Source organism: Chenopodium quinoa, unplaced genomic scaffold, assembly GCF_001683475.1.
Source record: "Chenopodium quinoa cultivar QQ74 unplaced genomic scaffold, ASM168347v1, whole genome shotgun sequence".
Classification (NCBI taxonomy): domain Eukaryota; kingdom Viridiplantae; phylum Streptophyta; class Magnoliopsida; order Caryophyllales; family Amaranthaceae; genus Chenopodium; species Chenopodium quinoa.
The window spans coordinates 280,726-298,169 of NW_018745177.1; the positions used below are offsets into that span (position 1 = coordinate 280,726).

At 35.5% G+C, this 17,444-nt stretch overlaps 2 protein-coding genes across 2 annotated transcripts; both read left to right on the top strand.

Annotated features, from left to right (window-relative positions):
* Window positions 1-5,259: 5,259 nt before the first annotated feature.
* Window positions 5,260-11,720, top strand: LOC110710686 (long-chain-alcohol oxidase FAO4A-like). The gene is made up of 3 exons (XM_021889019.1): window positions 5,260-5,800; window positions 7,126-7,392; window positions 9,805-11,720. The coding sequence occupies exons 1-3, from the start codon at window positions 5,435-5,437 to the stop codon at window positions 11,692-11,694; spliced, it is 2,523 nt and encodes an 840-aa protein (XP_021744711.1). The 5' UTR covers window positions 5,260-5,434; the 3' UTR covers window positions 11,695-11,720.
* Window positions 11,721-12,838: 1,118 nt separating this feature from the next.
* Window positions 12,839-17,444, top strand: LOC110710747 (long-chain-alcohol oxidase FAO4A-like). Its single transcript, XM_021889083.1, has 3 exons — window positions 12,839-13,408; window positions 13,530-13,799; window positions 15,473-17,444. The coding sequence occupies exons 1-3, from the start codon at window positions 13,103-13,105 to the stop codon at window positions 17,264-17,266; spliced, it is 2,370 nt and encodes a 789-aa protein (XP_021744775.1). The 5' UTR covers window positions 12,839-13,102; the 3' UTR covers window positions 17,267-17,444.

A 17,444-nucleotide genomic window follows, 5' to 3' on the forward strand; every position in this document is an offset into this window, starting at 1 on the left:
TGCTAATAGCGCTACTTCCTGGCTCATATTTGGAATGGTTGTTGCCTCCTTGTTGAATCTGGTGATGAACTCCCTCAGAGGCTCATCCTTTCCCTAAACTAGGGACATCAGCTCGGTTGCCATCTTGGTTCTGTCCACCAAGTTATGAAATGCTCCATGAACATTCTCTTTAGCTGGTTGTACGAGTATACAGAACATTTGGGGATGGCGCCGTACCATTCCGCTGACAGCCCCTTCAGAGTTGGTGGGAAAGCCTTACACTAGACTGAGTCTGTCATGGTGTAGAGTACCATATGATTCTCGAAAGATGATATGTGGCTTTTGGGTGTTGTGGTTCCATTGTACTTGCAGCTTGGCATCTTCACCTTGTCCATGGGTTCTTCCAGAATCCCCCGGCAAAATGGGAAATCATCTGGAACAACCTGGATTCGCGCTCGTTTGTCTCTCTCCGGGCTGGGTCCTCGCTCTGCGGCCGATGACCTACTGCGAGGGACCCGCTTCTCTGGGCTGATTCGAGCGGGGGTTATTTCCTCCACGCTCCATTCCCGATTCAGGTTGCGAGCTTCCAGCTCCAATACCTTTTTCCTCAGCTGAATGAGCTCTTTCTACTCCGGGGTAAGAGTTGAGACTTCCAGCTTTTTCGCTGCGGGCTCCGCAGCTGCCGTTGTCGATAATGGGATTGCCCCCTTACCCATATTGGTAAGGATCGCTGTCATTGCAGCCAGCTTCTCCTTGCTACACTTAGAGAGGTTCTGCAGAGTGGCTGGCATGTTTATGGGCTGCGGTTTCTGGGTTGCAGATGCTGAGACAATAAGCTCATTGTTTGCGCCTGTTAACGGCATTCCGTACTTGAAAATAGAGTTGGATCCTACCGGATCTACTGGTTTCGCCATTGCTTTAGCAGTGGCTGATGTCGATCCGATGGGGTTGGATTTCTACGAGATGGTCGATTTGGGGTTTCCGGTGGATCCTTTTGGATCGCTGGTTACTGGGGGTGTTTTTTGTGGTGTTTGGCTGGTCTCATTAGTTTTGGACGTGGGTGTTTGTAAAGTTTCTTCTCCGGCCATGGTGGTTTGTTAACTAGTCCCTAGCTTAGTTGGTGAACCTCAGGTTAGATGATCCAATCCCCTCCTTCTAGCGCCAATTGTTCCATGTATGGGTCCAAGGGTTCTGCTGGGAAAGCTGGGTCCCGTCAACAACCTACACACGGTAGCACACATGAAATGCCCTCGGGGGTGGCTCGAGGAACCCCCCTCCGAAGCTTAAGTTAGAGAGTGTTTAGAGAGAGAAAGTGTACTTAGAGAGATATAGAAAGTGTAATAACTTGAGTGTCTGACCTCTTTTCCGTTGTACTTTACCCTCTATTTATAGGCGTACTATCTCCTTCGTGGAGAGCTTAGCCTGGTCAGCCCTGCGGGCTGACTCTCCCGGGCTGATGAGCCCTCCTTTAGTCGCTTATTCAGCGGTGAGTGTGCACCCTGGGGGCTGGGCGATAGTTCAGCGGGAGCTATCCTATACAATTTTGATTCGAATTAAATTGAAATTATTTTCTCCATAGTACTCTGTAACTTTTTTTTTTGACACATTGTACTCCGTAACTTAATGGAAATAACTATTCGTATAAAATATGTAACTAGAGGGCCTATTTTGTAATACGCACAGGGCCCCAAAAAAGTTTAAGACGGCCCTGTCCGGACTATTGGTAAACTACTTTATTCATCCACAACCTCTATCCTGGGATGTTGATAAAGTACTTTAGTGTTTCCAAACCTCAAATGCTTCTACGATTCTTTTAATGGAAGCTCCTAATGTAAATGAAGTTGACTTTCAGTTTTGGGCGCGCATTGTCTCGGGAAAATATTCAGTCAAGACGGGTTACGCACTTCTCATACAACAAGCTTTTTCCTCATTCTGTTAATCCTTTCTGGAAAACCCTTTGGTCCCTTCAGTTACAATTAAAGTGGAAACTCTTTTTATGGAAGCTACTCCATCACGGTTTAGCAGTTAAAAGTGAGCTTCAATGTAGGGGGTTCCAGTTTAGGATGTGTCCTGTGACCTGTGCAGTACGCAAACTGAGAATTATAACCATTTGTTTAGGGATTACAACATTGCACGGACAGCATGGAGGGGTGGAAGTTTACACATCCACTCAGAAGCACATGGACACCTATCGCTCTCAGATTGGATCCAAGACTGTATCCTACTTTTCATTAGTCAGGATGGACTTTCGAGTCCCAACATTAGCACCTTCGTCAGTACTCTTTGGGGTATTTGGTTATTAAGGAATAACAGGGTTTTCTTGCATTATACATCGTGAACATCTTGCATTCTCACATTATCTATATGGATTTAGATGATATTGTGGAAGCCTCCCCCTCTTCTCCTTCTATTCATGGGGGTTTTCCCCCGCCTAGATTTCATGTAGCCCATTTGGTGTCATCTTGTACAAGCTCTAACTTGGTTCAGATTCATATTGATGGAGCATGGTACAAGGATACAAGACATGCAGGAATGGGATGGTGCTTTGATAATACAGATCCTCTCGATGAAAGGATTATTGGAGGGAGTAATTTTGGACTTTGCACTTCTCCTCTCCATTCGGAAGCCTTAGCTTGTTTGTATGCCTTACAATGGGCATCAAATCATCACATTCGGTTGCCTCTTATTTTTACGGACTCTTACAATCTTGTCACTCTTTTGCGGGGTGATGGGCGAGGGGACATGTCCCTTTTATGGCTGGTACAACAGATTCAACGTCTAGGATCCACCTTTCAGCACTGTGGCATTTACAAGGCAGACAGACAGCGTGTTCGCAGGGCTTACCAAATTGCAGGAGAGGTCGCCGTTCTTTTTATTTGCATAAGTAGTAATATGTACTAGGTTTCACTACTAGAAAACAACCCATTTCCGACGAAAAAAATTTCATCGGAAACACCCTGAAATCCGTCGGAAAAGGGGTTTCCGACGGAATTCCGTCGAAAGTGTTCCGTCGGAAAAGCTGTTGTAGGAAAAATGACATTTTTCAACAGAATTTTCCGTTACAAGAGATTTTCGGGCACCAGTAAAATCCATCGAAATTTCCGACGGAATTTGAAATTTGGTCGGAAATTTTCGACGGATTTTCCGTCGGAAAATTATTTTCGGAAATTAAAAAAATACATCGCGCCACCACCGGCGCGGCGTATCACCACCTCCAACCACCACCCTAAACGCTGCTGTCAACCCACCCCCACCCAACTTCCTAGCCCTAACCTAACCCTAACACACCCAGATCAGACTTTCACCACCGCCACCACCCACCGCCACACAGAGACTTCCACCACCGCCACCACCACTGACCAGCCCCTAACCTTAACCAAACCTCTAACCCAGACCCTGACCAAACCCCTAACCCATCTAACCCAGACTTTGACCAAACCCTTAACCCATCTAACCCAGACCCTGACCAACCCTAACCCAGAACCTAACCCACTCCTAACCCAGACCAAAACCCTAACCTAGACCCTGACCAAACCCCCTTATTCTCTCCCTTCCCCCAAACCGGCCCCCACCCTAACCCACCCCACTTGCGACACCCAAGACCCCGCCACCAACAAACATTAAAAAAAAAACCACTTCAAAAACCCACCACGACCACCGGAAAAACCAAAACCACAACTAAAAAAAAATCGAAAAAAAAATAAACAAACCACTAGCCACCACATCCCTACACTACTAGCCACCACATCCGAATACCACCAGCCACCACAAAACAAACAAAAAAATATATATAATAGGCTCGAAAAACATACCTTACTCGCCGAAATTGGCTTTGAATTCTTGATTTAGGTTTAAATAGGCCAAATTCGACCATAAAAAGTTTAGATCTAGACTTTTCATGGTCGAGTTTGACCAAAAAAACCATTAATTTCTAGTAACAAAAACAACCCATATAGACCAAGATAGGAGGAGAGAGGAAGAGAAGAAGAGGAAGGAAGAGAGGGAGGAAATTAAGGGCGGAGGAAAGAGATGAGAAAGAAAAACAGAGGAGGGGGGCGGAGGAGAGAGGAAGAGAAGAGAGAGAAAATAAAGAAGGAGAAATAAAAGGGCCGGCTAGGGTTTCAAGTAAAAGGGAAGGGGTTTTTTTATATATAATATTTTCCGTCGGAAATTTCCGACCGATTTTAATTCCGTCGAAAATCTGCATTTCCGACCGAATATTCCGTTGGAAAGCCCATATTTTCCTACGGATTTTTATTCCGTCGTAACTTTCCGACGGAATTAAAATTCGTCGGAAATTTACGACGAAATAAAAATCCGTCAGAAAATCCGACTTTTCCGACGGAATTAAGTGTCCGTTGGAACCATTCCGTCAGAGATAGGCCTATTTCTAGTAGTGTTTGTTTCATTATCCTTTGTCAAAAAAAAAGAGAGAGAGAGAAAAGAAGAAATTCCATTTTTTTAACCATATCCTTTGAACACATCATTCACACAGTACATCTATTCCACTTTTACCAAATTTAATTTTGTGATTTTATATGTAATACAATATATATTCTAGTGGGATCTTATTAGATTCATTCTGATTTATGCTCAAATATCAATAATTTTTTTAAAAGTATTTAAAGACATAAATGATCAAAGTTTTGCATGTAAGCATGAAATTCCATATAGTGCAGTTGAAAAATGGAGGAGGTATGTGGGAAAATTTAAACAGCCTTAAATTATTTATATGAGTATTATTAAAAAAAAAATGAGGAAACTTGTTAAAAAGTTACTCGTTAATTTGTATCAATAATGTGTATTTTTACAATGTCAACTTTCCATAATTTTAACTAGTATCTAGAATTGAAAATATTTATATTCAATGATTCACTTTAAAGGATACTCACAAATGTATAAATTGTAATACATCCATGTAACATAATTGACAAATCTTATACTTATTTATCTATTAACTTTAACCATACATAAAAATAAATAAATAAATAAATAAATAAATAAAATCACAATGTACAATTAATGTTGTTAAAATTGTATTTCGTATTATTTTATATTTTCATAAATTAACTTTGTCTAATATGTAAGTATATTAACATATTTTTTTAAATTTGAATGGTCAAACTTATATGTTGCCACGTGTACCTGATCAAACTACATCAATTATTATGAAATAGTAGGAATTAATAAATTAAAAGATACTGAAAAAAACACACAAAAGGAATTCACATATAGCCAACCACTATATGTGTAACACTTTACTCAAAAAAACAAACTAGTAAAGTTAGAATAATCATGTCACTCACATAAATTTCACAAGTATATCATATTAGTTATTAGTTAGTTGACAACGCTCCTCTTACTTTCTTGAGAGTAATTGCGTTAGCTTGCCATCTTAACTACTACTGAGCACCACACATGTATACAAGCTTACGTATTATATATATACATATACATGAAAAACATAACATATAATAGAAAGATTATTATTCATATATCCCTAAGTTTTTTAATTTATATATCTTTGCCTAGGAAAAAAAAATTACACAAAATTAGTATGGAACTCGAGGGTTCGAATGTCGTTACAAACAAAAAAGGAGAGAATTTGGTCATAGATTTAGGAAGTATTGATACACAAAGCCTTTTGAATGAGGGAGATAAAAGAATTTATACCAATAAATTGTCTGCCCGGGAGATGGACTCACTTACCGCCCTTTGTGACACCATCGTACCGGCCGTGGATCCACCGGAGACGGCCACAGATGAGTGTGTCATCAAATTTTACAAAACCTCAGCCTCCATGACTGGAAGTCCAGAGCATGTAGGCACCATGCATCTTTCGTTATTTTTATTTTTGCTATATAAACAATTATGGTTGAGTTTGAGTATGTCCTTTCTTATTTCTTTTGCGGCTATTTCATTTATGTGTTTATTATTTTTGCCTATGTGTTTATGATTTTAGCTATGTACGTAGTAATATGGAGTTTGAAATCATGAAATAAGTTTTCTTTTTATAGTACCATGAAGTACATACTTTCATCAACTTATACATATTACAAGATAAAGCATTTTTTTAAAACATGCATGATATATAAGATATTCTCTTTGTTCTTTAAATGCATTGTTAATTTAATTTGACATTAATTCTTAGTTAGGTTATTGATTTATGCATAATTTTAACAAGATTTTTGGATTTTTTTTTTTTTTTTTGAGGGAAAAGATTTTTGGAATATATAGATGGTAAAATACATGCTTATTCTCTGATTTATGTGTATCATTAGTTATCAGTAAATAAAATATATAGATAGTTGATATTTTGAAATATACGCTAAGATGAGTCCAATTAAAAAGAAAGTAAAACACTTGAATAATGCATAAAATCATACTATGAAGAAAGGGAATAGTATAAGATTTTGCATTCACTTGTTTTGAAGTATTCAAATCCGTATATCATATTATGCTTTCTATTGATATTACAAGACTTCAAATACTACAAAATAATGAAAATTATGATATAATTAACTCCTTTCAATCCCTTGGGCCCTTGGCATGACAATTTATACTGCTTGGTCCTTTTGAATCCTAAACTAAAACTCCTTCCCGTAAAAAAAATATATATACTTTCCCTGTTCTTTTTACTTGACCTGTTTTCTTTATCAGACTTGTCAATGTAAATTTAACTATCAAATAACTTTAATCCTCCTTAAGTAAAAATTTTAAAGTGATATATTATGATAGTAATAATTGAAACGAATTCAAAAACATCTCACATGAATATGTTTTTTCTTACATATTATTCACAAGAAACAGTTAAAGAATAGGGGTAAATAGAGTAAAAAATCAGAATGGGTCCAATAAAAAATAATAGAGGAAGTGTATATATATAATATATCATAAATAGTACGGAGTATTTTTTAGAAAGGTAACTGCATACTATCATGTCTAAATTTCGATGTTATGATTTGAGACCAATACAATAAATATATTTCCCACTCCAACACTCCTATATATATATATATATATATATATATATATATATATATATATATATATATAAAAGTTCTTTATATATGCATGTGTATGTAGTACGTGTGATGATATATTATATGGCTAATTATTTTGTGTAATTTTGTGCATGTATTCCAGATAGGAAGGTTGATAAGCCATAGACTTCGACATCATGTGTTCCTACTACGATTCTTTATTTTTATGATGTCAACAAGGTTTGGAACCTTTGTATTTGGAGGAATACACAGTTTATCTCCTTGTTTCCCATTTGTCTTCAAGTTTTCACAATTACCACTGGAAAAACGACAGCGGCTTATTCGTTCACTCAGTAATAGTTGCTTCTTTTTATATCGGTGGGCCTTCGTTGGCATTAAATTACTCATTCTCTTGGCCTTTTACACTCAGGTATACCTTTAGTTGCTCTTAACTCCCCCGTTCTTCTTTAATTAGCACGTTTAATTTCTTTTATCATATCACATCATCCAACCAACTCATAAGTTTAACAGTTGAAAATTAAACTTTTCAACTAATTAAATAAACTATGAGTATTTTTTACTATTCCAAATTTATTTACTTATGGATTACATTACTAGGTTTTAATTTACATATGTAATTTTCATTTTTTTTTTTAACATATGTATTTAAATAGAGTATATAATAATTATTAATCCTAAAAAATAAACGTTGAGATATAACAAGATTTCACGTGATAATAATTATTGTATCGTTATACATTAGTAAAATTTTACGTACGGTTAAAGTTTGGTTTATGTATTAATGGTTGATGAAAACATTCCAACTGCCAGTTTCATTCTTTAATGCTTAATAAAGTGATAAAATACCAAAGTGGTCACGGAAAGAAACCAAAATCAGGGAAAATGTCTTTGTCAAAGAAATTAATATAGTGCTATTAATATATAGAGTTTGATAATGTAACGAATCAGAATTTGATATAAATCAATCTATCTAATAGTTACAATAAAGTAAATAAAATTAATTCTAGAAACCATCTGGCAAGAGACTTTGTTATAACGCAAAGTTATTAATAGTAAAATTAAAGTTGATAGAAATAAATTTTTTGTTTACCCTCTTCAATTCAACCTCCTCCATTATCCTTCTCCTTCCATATCTCTCTCAATTTTACCATCTTTCTATATTTATTTTTATATTTATAGCAAAATAATTTGTATGGTACAAAATAACTATTTAGAGTGTCACAACTATATACAAAAGGGGATATTATTCTAATATTCTTTAGTGAAATCTTCTATTTTGAGTATGATGATCATAGTCATCATTCAAGATCTCATTAGATTTCCACATTTAAGTATGTTTGGGCGAGATAATATGGATAACTTTTTGAAAAGTCTTTGTATTACAACCTTTTTCGCTAAATTTTAATTTTTCACATTCAGAATTCTTCCCGTGATAAGTGTCTTCTTAATTACCTTTTCAAAAATATATATTATATATACTAAGAAAAAACACTTTCAACACCTTTTATAAATAAGTAAGAAATGACTTAAGTACGATACCAATGACACTTATATTGTAACAAACTTTGTCGGCCGAAAATTGGGTGACATATTTACTACAAGAGACCTAGCAAGCTCATTACTCAACTTAAAAGCTATGCACCAACTTCTCAAACTCAGAACACATTAGATAACCCAAATCAATAACAAAATCATGTATGCTTCAATGCTGCTGCCCCCACTTCCATTATTCATCTAGCTTTAAGCACGTTTACCTTCTTTTTTACATTATTATACTACATCAACCTATTTGTACTTCCTCTTCCGATCTCTTTTTTATTTTTCACGGTCAATAAAACCGATAACTTAAAATATAGGGAAAAAAATATATGAATGGATGTCAAATAAAAGTTAATATCAAGAGATTACTAGGATAAAATTATTATAAAATGACAGGGAAAAGGGCTAAGATGATAAATTAGATGAGTACAGTACTAGAATAGTATCAAAATCAAAGAAGAAAAAGCTACTTAAGGGTTTATTTTTAATTGATATGTTTGTTTATTAATTTAACAATTGATGTTGAGCCCATGAACAACCCACATGTGAGCATTCTTCTTGTCCCACACTAAAAACACTAAACACTAAAAGGGGGAGTGTAGTGGTAATGAAATCCCACATTGAAAGAATTCAAGAGTTACCACCACAATATAAGGCTAAGGGGCTACTCCCCTCATTGCCATATAGTTTTGAGGTGGAACCTCCTTGATCTTGTAAGTGGTGGACTTACACTCTCCCATGACGGGTGCGGCCCAGACCCGTATTTAACAATTGATCATTATTGTTTTATATTTCGAACATTCTAATAATATAGTGTGCTCACTTAGTTATTAGTCACATAGTTCTACGAGTTATGTTGACATTGTATATCATAATATTTAATTCAATAAAAAAAATTATTATGTGATTGATGATTAGAAAATTTCTTATATAACACTTATACCACGTGGTTATGATTCTTGTAAACCTCTCATTATCCCAAAATACAAGGGAGCAATTTTGAGTTACATTATATAATGCTCCGCATAATTAATCCCTGAATTTTTAGTTGTGGAAAGAGAATTTATATATGAAACAAAAATTAAGAATAGTGGGTCAAATATTATTAGTAATGGACAAATTATAACTAAAGTGATCAAGAAGGATAATGATATAAAATAAAGTGTAACACCTAAAAACATTGACGAATTTATTTCTTGTTCTTGTTATTAACTGTTCCAAGTGCAAATTGTGTTTTTTTTTTTGGTGAATGTCATTAAAATGATTCTTGAATTTTTGTCAGCTGGACGATAATGACGAGAACCCATCTTGGAAAGCAATTGGGTATTGTGGGCCAGACCCGGAATTTAAATCACGAAAGCAAAACGAGTCGAACCGGCCCATTGGTTATCTCACACCTAAACCATCTCTTAATAGCCCAAATGCAGTAACCCAAAAACAAGCCCAAGAACAACCCACCAAAGAAAATCTTTACGGCCCACTTTATAAAGGCATTATTAACATAAATAATCCTCAAGATATCCTTGTGGAATCTCTCAGACGCCCGGGATTACACGTGTCACTGAACCGAAAAAAGAAAAGCAACAATTACAAAAATCCATTTATGACTATCCAATGCGACGTGGTTGTGGTTGGTTCAGGAAGCGGTGGTGGTTTAGTTGCCGGAGTTTTAGCCTCAGCAGGGTATAAAGTTCTAGTTTTGGAAAAGGGAGATTATTGTGCTAGGAAAAATCTCTCTCTATTAGAGGGACCAACTTTGGATCAAATGTATGAAGGTGCAGGTTTGTTAACAACTAGGGATTTAGGGGTAATGATTTTAGCTGGATCAACGGTTGGGGGTGGATCTGCAATAAATTGGTCCGCCTCGATACGGACCCCGCCACATGTGATTAGAGAGTGGGCTAATGATCAAGAACTTGAGATCTTTGATAGTCCATTGTTTAAAGAAGCCCTAGATGTGGTTTGTGAAAAGATGGAAGTTCAAAGTGAAATTAGTGATGAAGGGTTTAATAATGCTATTTTAAGGAAGGGTTGTATGGAATTAGGGTACCCTGTAGTGAATATTCCTCGAAATGCCCCTGCAGATCATTATTGTGGTTGGTGTTGTCTTGGGTGTAAGGATGGGAGGAAGAAGGGTACGTGTGAAACTTGGCTTAAAGATGTGGTAGACTCCGGAAATGGTGTTATACTTACCGGGTGTAAAGTTGATAAGGTCTTGTATGAAAGGAAACAAGGGAGAAATCGTGACACAGCGAAAGGAGTGGCATTTAAGTTAAAAACAGGCGAACTATGTGTGGTCAAGGCAAACGCAACAATTGTAGCTTGTGGTGCACTCAACACGCCGGCATTACTAAGAAAGAGCGGCCTAAAGAACCCGAACATAGGAAAAAATCTGCACCTTCACCCAGTGGTGATGGCATGGGGGTACTTCCCGGATACGGAGCCACTATCAACTTTGTTGTCGGACGAAGGGAAAGTGTGGCCGGAAAAAGAGAAAAAGAGTTACGAGGGAGGTATCATGACAGCTATGTCAACCGTGGTAGCGGATTTTAACGGATCAGGGTACGGGGCCGTGATCCAAACCCCGTCGTTACACCCGGGTATATATTCAGCCATAATGCCATGGACCTCAGGCTCAAACATGAAGGATAGAATGACAAAATTTTCGCGAACAGCGCACATCTTTGCCCTTGCTCGCGATGTAGGATCCGGCAACATTTCGACTTCTCCGAACGACATCACATACAATTTGCACCCGTTTGACGAGGCCAATCTTAAAAAAGGAATAGAGAAGATGCTTAGGATACTAGCAGGAGCAGGGGCCGAAGAGATAGGCACACACCATAAAAGTGGTGCAAGTATTAACGTGAAGAAAGTTAGTTGTCACGAATTCGAGAAGTTTGTTAAGAAAGAAAGTTCTAAGGCCATACAAGGCCTCTCTACACCTATTGCATCTGCCCACCAAATGGGGAGTTGTAGGATGGGAATCGATCCGAGGACCTCAGTCGTAAACCAAATGGGAGAAAGTTGGGAAGTAGAGGGGCTTTATTTAGCCGATTCGAGTGTGTTTCCTACGGCATTGGGAGTTAATCCTATGGTCACAATCCAAGCTATTTCTTACTGCACTTCTCAATCAGTTCTTGAGTACCTCAAAAGGAAAAAGAAAAGGTGAATTATTATATATTAAGGTGTAGTTTATGTCATTTATATATATATATATATATATATATATATATATATATATATATATATATATATATATATACAATTTATTGTTAATAATAAAAACAAAATTTGACGTTTATTTAGAATGACAAAATTTTGTTTTATTAATTTTGAGTTAAGCTATGTGCATGTAATTTGCTGTAGTATATAATTTCATACAAGTCTGTAATAAGTACTCTTAGTAATCAAATGAAATTTTTTGTGACATTAGCAGTTGTAGTACTTCGATCTTGTTGAGAGATAATTGATTTTGTGTACCTCCTCTTATATTTTGTCTTCCTATGTATGCTTTAATCGATCTTTTTGTGGTATAGAATAATCTCATTTTTATCTCTATTCATTCTCTTCATATTTGGGGTGAACAAAAAAAAGTAACTAATATGTGATTCCGAAAACATTTAAAAAATAGATAAAAGGAGGTTGTACGTTAGATTTAGTAACTCGTATTAATTTCTTCGTCTCTTGAACTATAGATTATAACTAATAAATTTGAATAAATAAAATAACTTTAGGCAAATTTAGATAAGTGAAAATCATATCAGCTGAATTAAACATACCAATAAGACTTAAATTTATTTTAAATCCTAACAATTTAATAACTTTTCTTGTACTTAAACTTCATAAGATAGTCTGAGTTATTTAATTGACAAAATTTCTAATCTAACTATATATATATATAAAAAAAAAAAATAAGTATTTTATCTACTTATACATCTCCATGTATGTAATTTTATATTCATTTGTGGTGGTCTTTTTTTTTTCCCCTATATATGCCAAAATTTCCAATTTTTTTGTACTTGATGTTTTAAATTTGCCAACCACGCCCTTAATAATCACATCAATTGTGCAATATTATTTTTATAGAAAAAAATATTTTTTTTCGGGCGTTGGGACACAAATTAATACTAATTAATTAAGTTGGGACTACTAGTTAGTAGTTAGTGGAGGTTGATGTGTCATGTCTTGTAGAAAAAACAAATTGCACATGTATTACGCCATATTTATTCTATACGAACTACCAAGAATTCTATAGATAAATTAGTTGTCAACGCTCCCGAAAATCGACTAATACAACGAATACCACACAATTAAGCAAGCATGTAACGTTCTATATAAACAAGCATAGGATGATGCATATCTAGATGTAAACAAATGTTAGTTAATTTTACTCCTTTTTTAACGTTTATTAAAATATTGCTTCATTGTGACATTTCAATTTTATCTCAAGTGAGCTCATCACATTGAGCTGTATCTTCTCCTCTCTATAAGAATTCGTCTTGATCTATTCTCGACGAATTCTTATATATATTACCCTTCTTTGTGCAAATACATAAAACCCAATTATTTATTTTAAAATGTCCAAAGAAGAAATGAGTATGAAGTTTAAAGAAGATGTAACACATTGTGAGAATGCAAATATCCTTGAAACCCAAGAGGATGATCATTTGGTTGAAGATAATGGAAGCATTGATGCACAAAACTTTTTAAAAGAATGGGAAAACCCCATTTATGATAATAAATTGTCTTCCATAGAGATGGAGTCTCTTACTGCCATTTGTGATGCCATCGTACCACCCGTGAATCCTTTGAAAACTATGACGGATGAGTCCACCATTCGATTTTACAAAACTTCCGCTTCCATGATGGGGACTCCAGACTATGTACGTACCATTCTTTTTCTTTTTTTTTTTTCCTGAATTTAAATCTTCTGTCACACTTTCTGTGTACCATATAACTAACACTTTTTTATGTTTTCTTGTTTGGGGGGCATATGGAGTGTAGCTCGGCGGCATAATAAGTCAAAGACTTCGACATCACGTAGCATTGATACGACTCCTATTGTTCTTGTTATCAACAAGACTAGGAACGTTTGTTTTGGGAGGAGGAATACGCAATTTTTCCCTTCGTTTTCCATTTCTCCTCAAGTTTTCAGAATTATCCCTTGAAAGAAGGCAACAATTTGTTCTATCATTGAGCAGTAATTGCATCTTTTTAATACGAATGGGATTTGTTGGCCTCAAACTCCTTATTTTACTGTCCTTCTTTACTCAGGTATAATTACTTTTCCTCATTAATTATTTGTTTTACAAACTTATACTCCGTAATGTTTATTTATTATCCTCCTTAACTTTAAAAAGGAAAAAAAAAAATAGTTTATGTTACCTACATAAATATGCATCACATACATTTAGTAACTTGTTCACGTGGTGATCCAATTTTATCAAGTTTGATCTTGCATTACATTATATGAAGTACTTCAATCATATTAAAGTTGATAGAGCTTAAAGTGGAAAAATTATGTCAAACATTTTTCATAAAGCAGTATACACTATACTTTAGTTTTTAAAGAATTACATCACTTTGACTATTTGAACATACTATTTATGTAATATGAGTACTTAATAAAGTTAAGTTAGTCACCCGATATATAACATTATAATATCAATTTTATATATGTTGCATTCTTCTTGGCATGTTTTTTCATAATTTTAATTTTTGTTACCTTTTCCATATAATATATCCTGACATTTTTCCAATCTTTCGTACATTATTTATTTTTTAAAGCCCTTTTTTATGTAATTATAATGTACATGGTTAAAGTTATAAGCTAGCAAATGTGTCTATTCTAACTATTACCTTAATTTCAAAATAAAGGGAGCTAGTCCTTCCTAATTTAAATAGGGTAATGTTACATGTGGCTCTATCCCTTTATGGCCTTAGAATAAGCATTTAACATCTTTCCCAATTTGGTATTAATTTAGAAATGCATGATAAAATCACACATAGATCAATCTTATTAATTTTATCTTTATTTAATCTATTTTTACATCCATATTTATAACCCTAAGGGCTATGTACTCCCGGCCTCATGCCAAAGTTTCCCGGTTGTATTTGGACATATTTATCAACTCGCAATATTGACTGCGGAGTATTTGACTATCAATATAAGTATTTAGTCATCAACTACAAAAACAAAAATTACAAATACTTACAGTAATATTTTGACCATAATGAACAACAATGCTAAGCTAATGGTTGTAAAGAAATACCAGTACTAATGTTGTCTTCGTATGACATAGCCAATGACGTATTAATTGGTACTATTAATGTTTAAATAATGTTAAGAGAAAGTAAAGTGTAAGTCCAAATGTATAATGAAAGTGATAGTTATTGGGAGTTTTATATCAATTTTTGAACATCATACCCCAAAGTTGCAACTGAAAAAAAACGGATGTAGTAAATTATTAGCCCAACATCAAATTTTGAAAATTTTATATATTATTGGATTGATGATTTACGGTGAAAGGGATTCTTTTTTTTTTTTTTTTTTTTTTTTTTTTGATTGAAGGAAGTGAAAGGGTTTCATTTAATGCTTCATTTGATGGAGTAATGTTAAATTTCCTAGGCTGACAAAGTTTGTTACGATGTCAAGTGCTGATAGAACTGTACTTACAAAACTGTCATTCCTAATGTATACTCCAATTACACTCACCCTTGCCATAAGGGCACTTTGACATAAATTCACAACAAATTTGTTATAAATTCACAACTTACTCCGTAGTACTTTTGTACAAGCTAGTCTTTTTTTCAGTTTTTTTTATTTTTTATTTTTTTTTCTTTGTGTGTAATTGTTATTTATATTCTATAATTCTATAAAATCTGGTGTATGTCAATAATAATGATTAATGATTATGTATGGGTGTTTCCTTCAATTTTAATGTCAGGTAGACAAGAATGAAGAGAACCCATCCTGGAATGCAATAGGCTACTGTGGACCTGACCCTGATTTCAAAAATAGCCCAACTAGAAAAGCCCAAAAGAAAGCCCAGCATCAGCCCAAAGAAGATTTCTACGGCCCACTTTACAAAGGTATTTATAATGTAAAAAGCCCTCAAGAAATCTTTGTCAAATCTCTCGAGCGCAAAGGCTTCCACGTGTCAGTCAACAACGAAAAGAAAATAAGTAAAAAGCCAGTACTGACTATCCAATGCGACGTCGTTGTGGTAGGCTCCGGTAGCGGCGGGGGAGTTGTTGCCGGAGTTTTAGCTTCGGCAGGGTATAAAGTTCTTGTTTTGGAAAAAGGAGATTATTATGCTAGGAAAAATCTCTCTCTTTTAGAGGGTCCTACTTTGGATCAAATGTATGAAGGTGCAGGTTTGTTATCTACTAGGGATTTAGGAGTGATGATTTTGGCTGGATCAACAGTTGGGGGTGGATCAACCATAAATTGGTCGGCTTCGATACGAACACCACCACATGTGATTCAAGAATGGACTAATGTACATGACCTAGAGATTTTTAACAGTACATTATTTAAAGAGGCCCTAGACGTGGTTTGTAAGAAGATGCAGGTCCAAAATGAAATAACCGAGGAAGGTTTTAGTAATGCAGTGTTAAGGAAGGGTTGTAAGGAATTAGGGTATAATACAGTGGACATTCCTCGAAATGCCCCTGTAGATCATTTTTGTGGTTGGTGTTGTTTTGGGTGTAAGGATGGGAGGAAAAATAGTACTTGTGAAACATGGCTTAGAGATGTGGTAGACTCCGGAAATGGGGCTATACTTGCTGGGTGCGAAGTAGAGAAAGTGTTGTATGAAAGAAAACGAGGTAGAGACCGTGAAACGGCGAAAGGAGTTGTGTTCAAGTTAAAATCCAATGGAAGTAGTGAACATGATTTATGTGTAGTTAAGGCAAATGCAACAATTATAGCTTGTGGTGCACTCAACACGCCGGCATTATTGAAAAAGAGTGGACTAAAGAACCCAAATATAGGTAAAAATTTGCATCTTCACCCGGTGGTGATGGCATGGGGATATTTCCCGGAGGAGCCACTATCATCATCCATATGGCCGGAAAAAGATAGAAAGAGTTACGAGGGAAGTATCATGACAACCATGTCTATAGACGAGTCAAATAACAAATTTGTGATCCAAACCCCATCAATACACCCAGGCATATTTGCAACTTTAATGCCTTGGATCTCCGGATCAGATTTGAAGCATAGAATGACAAAGTATTCTCGAACAACCCACTTGTTTGCACTAGCTCGCGATGTTGGATCAGGCACCATTTCTACCGATCCATATGACATCAAATACAAGTTAGACTCTACAGACGAATCTTATCTTAAAAAAGGCCTTGAGAAAACGCTTAGGATACTCAAAGCCGCGGGGGCAGAGGAAATCGGCACTCACCATCGCAGTGGAGCGGCCATTAATGTGAAGGAAAGTAGTAATCAGGAATTTGAGGAGTTTGTGAAAAGAGAGAGTTCAAGGGATATACGAGGCTTAGCTATGCCTGTTGCATCCGCACACCAAATGGGAAGTTGCAAGATGGGGGTTAGTCCGAGGACCTCGGTGGTGAACCAAAGGGGAGAGATTTGGGAAGTAGAGGGGCTTTATTTAGCTGATTCCAGCGTATTTCCTACTGCTTTGGGTGTCAATCCTATGGTTACTGTCCAAGCTATTGCTTATTGTACTTCTTTATCAATTTTAGAGTATCTCAAGAGGATAAAATAGAGGTAAATTATTATTAAAAAAAATAAAAATAAAATCAAATGACATCTCTAAAAGTGTATCCAATTTACAGTTTGATGTTTACAAACCATGTATAATTTGATATTGATGTTTTTCTATGCACTAAAATATGCGATAATGTAAAGCCTTTGCAACGTAAAATTTATCATTTTGTGGTTTC

What these genes read in the sequence shown, in the direction of transcription:
- LOC110710747 (XM_021889083.1), top strand. Translation starts at nt 13,103, where the DNA reads ATGTCCAAAGAAGAAATGAGTATGAAGTTTAAAGAAGATGTAACACAT. An exon ending in TGATGGGGACTCCAGACTAT is followed by an intron (nt 13,409 to 13,529) that starts GTACGTACCATT and finishes TATGGAGTGTAG; the next exon opens with CTCGGCGGCATAATAAGTCA. An exon ending in TACTGTCCTTCTTTACTCAG is followed by an intron (nt 13,800 to 15,472) that starts GTATAATTACTT and finishes TTTTAATGTCAG; the next exon opens with GTAGACAAGAATGAAGAGAA.
- LOC110710686 (XM_021889019.1), top strand. Translation starts at nt 5,435, where the DNA reads ATGAAAAACATAACATATAATAGAAAGATTATTATTCATATATCCCTA. An exon ending in TGACTGGAAGTCCAGAGCAT is followed by an intron (nt 5,801 to 7,125) that starts GTAGGCACCATG and finishes CATGTATTCCAG; the next exon opens with ATAGGAAGGTTGATAAGCCA. An exon ending in TCTTGGCCTTTTACACTCAG is followed by an intron (nt 7,393 to 9,804) that starts GTATACCTTTAG and finishes AATTTTTGTCAG; the next exon opens with CTGGACGATAATGACGAGAA.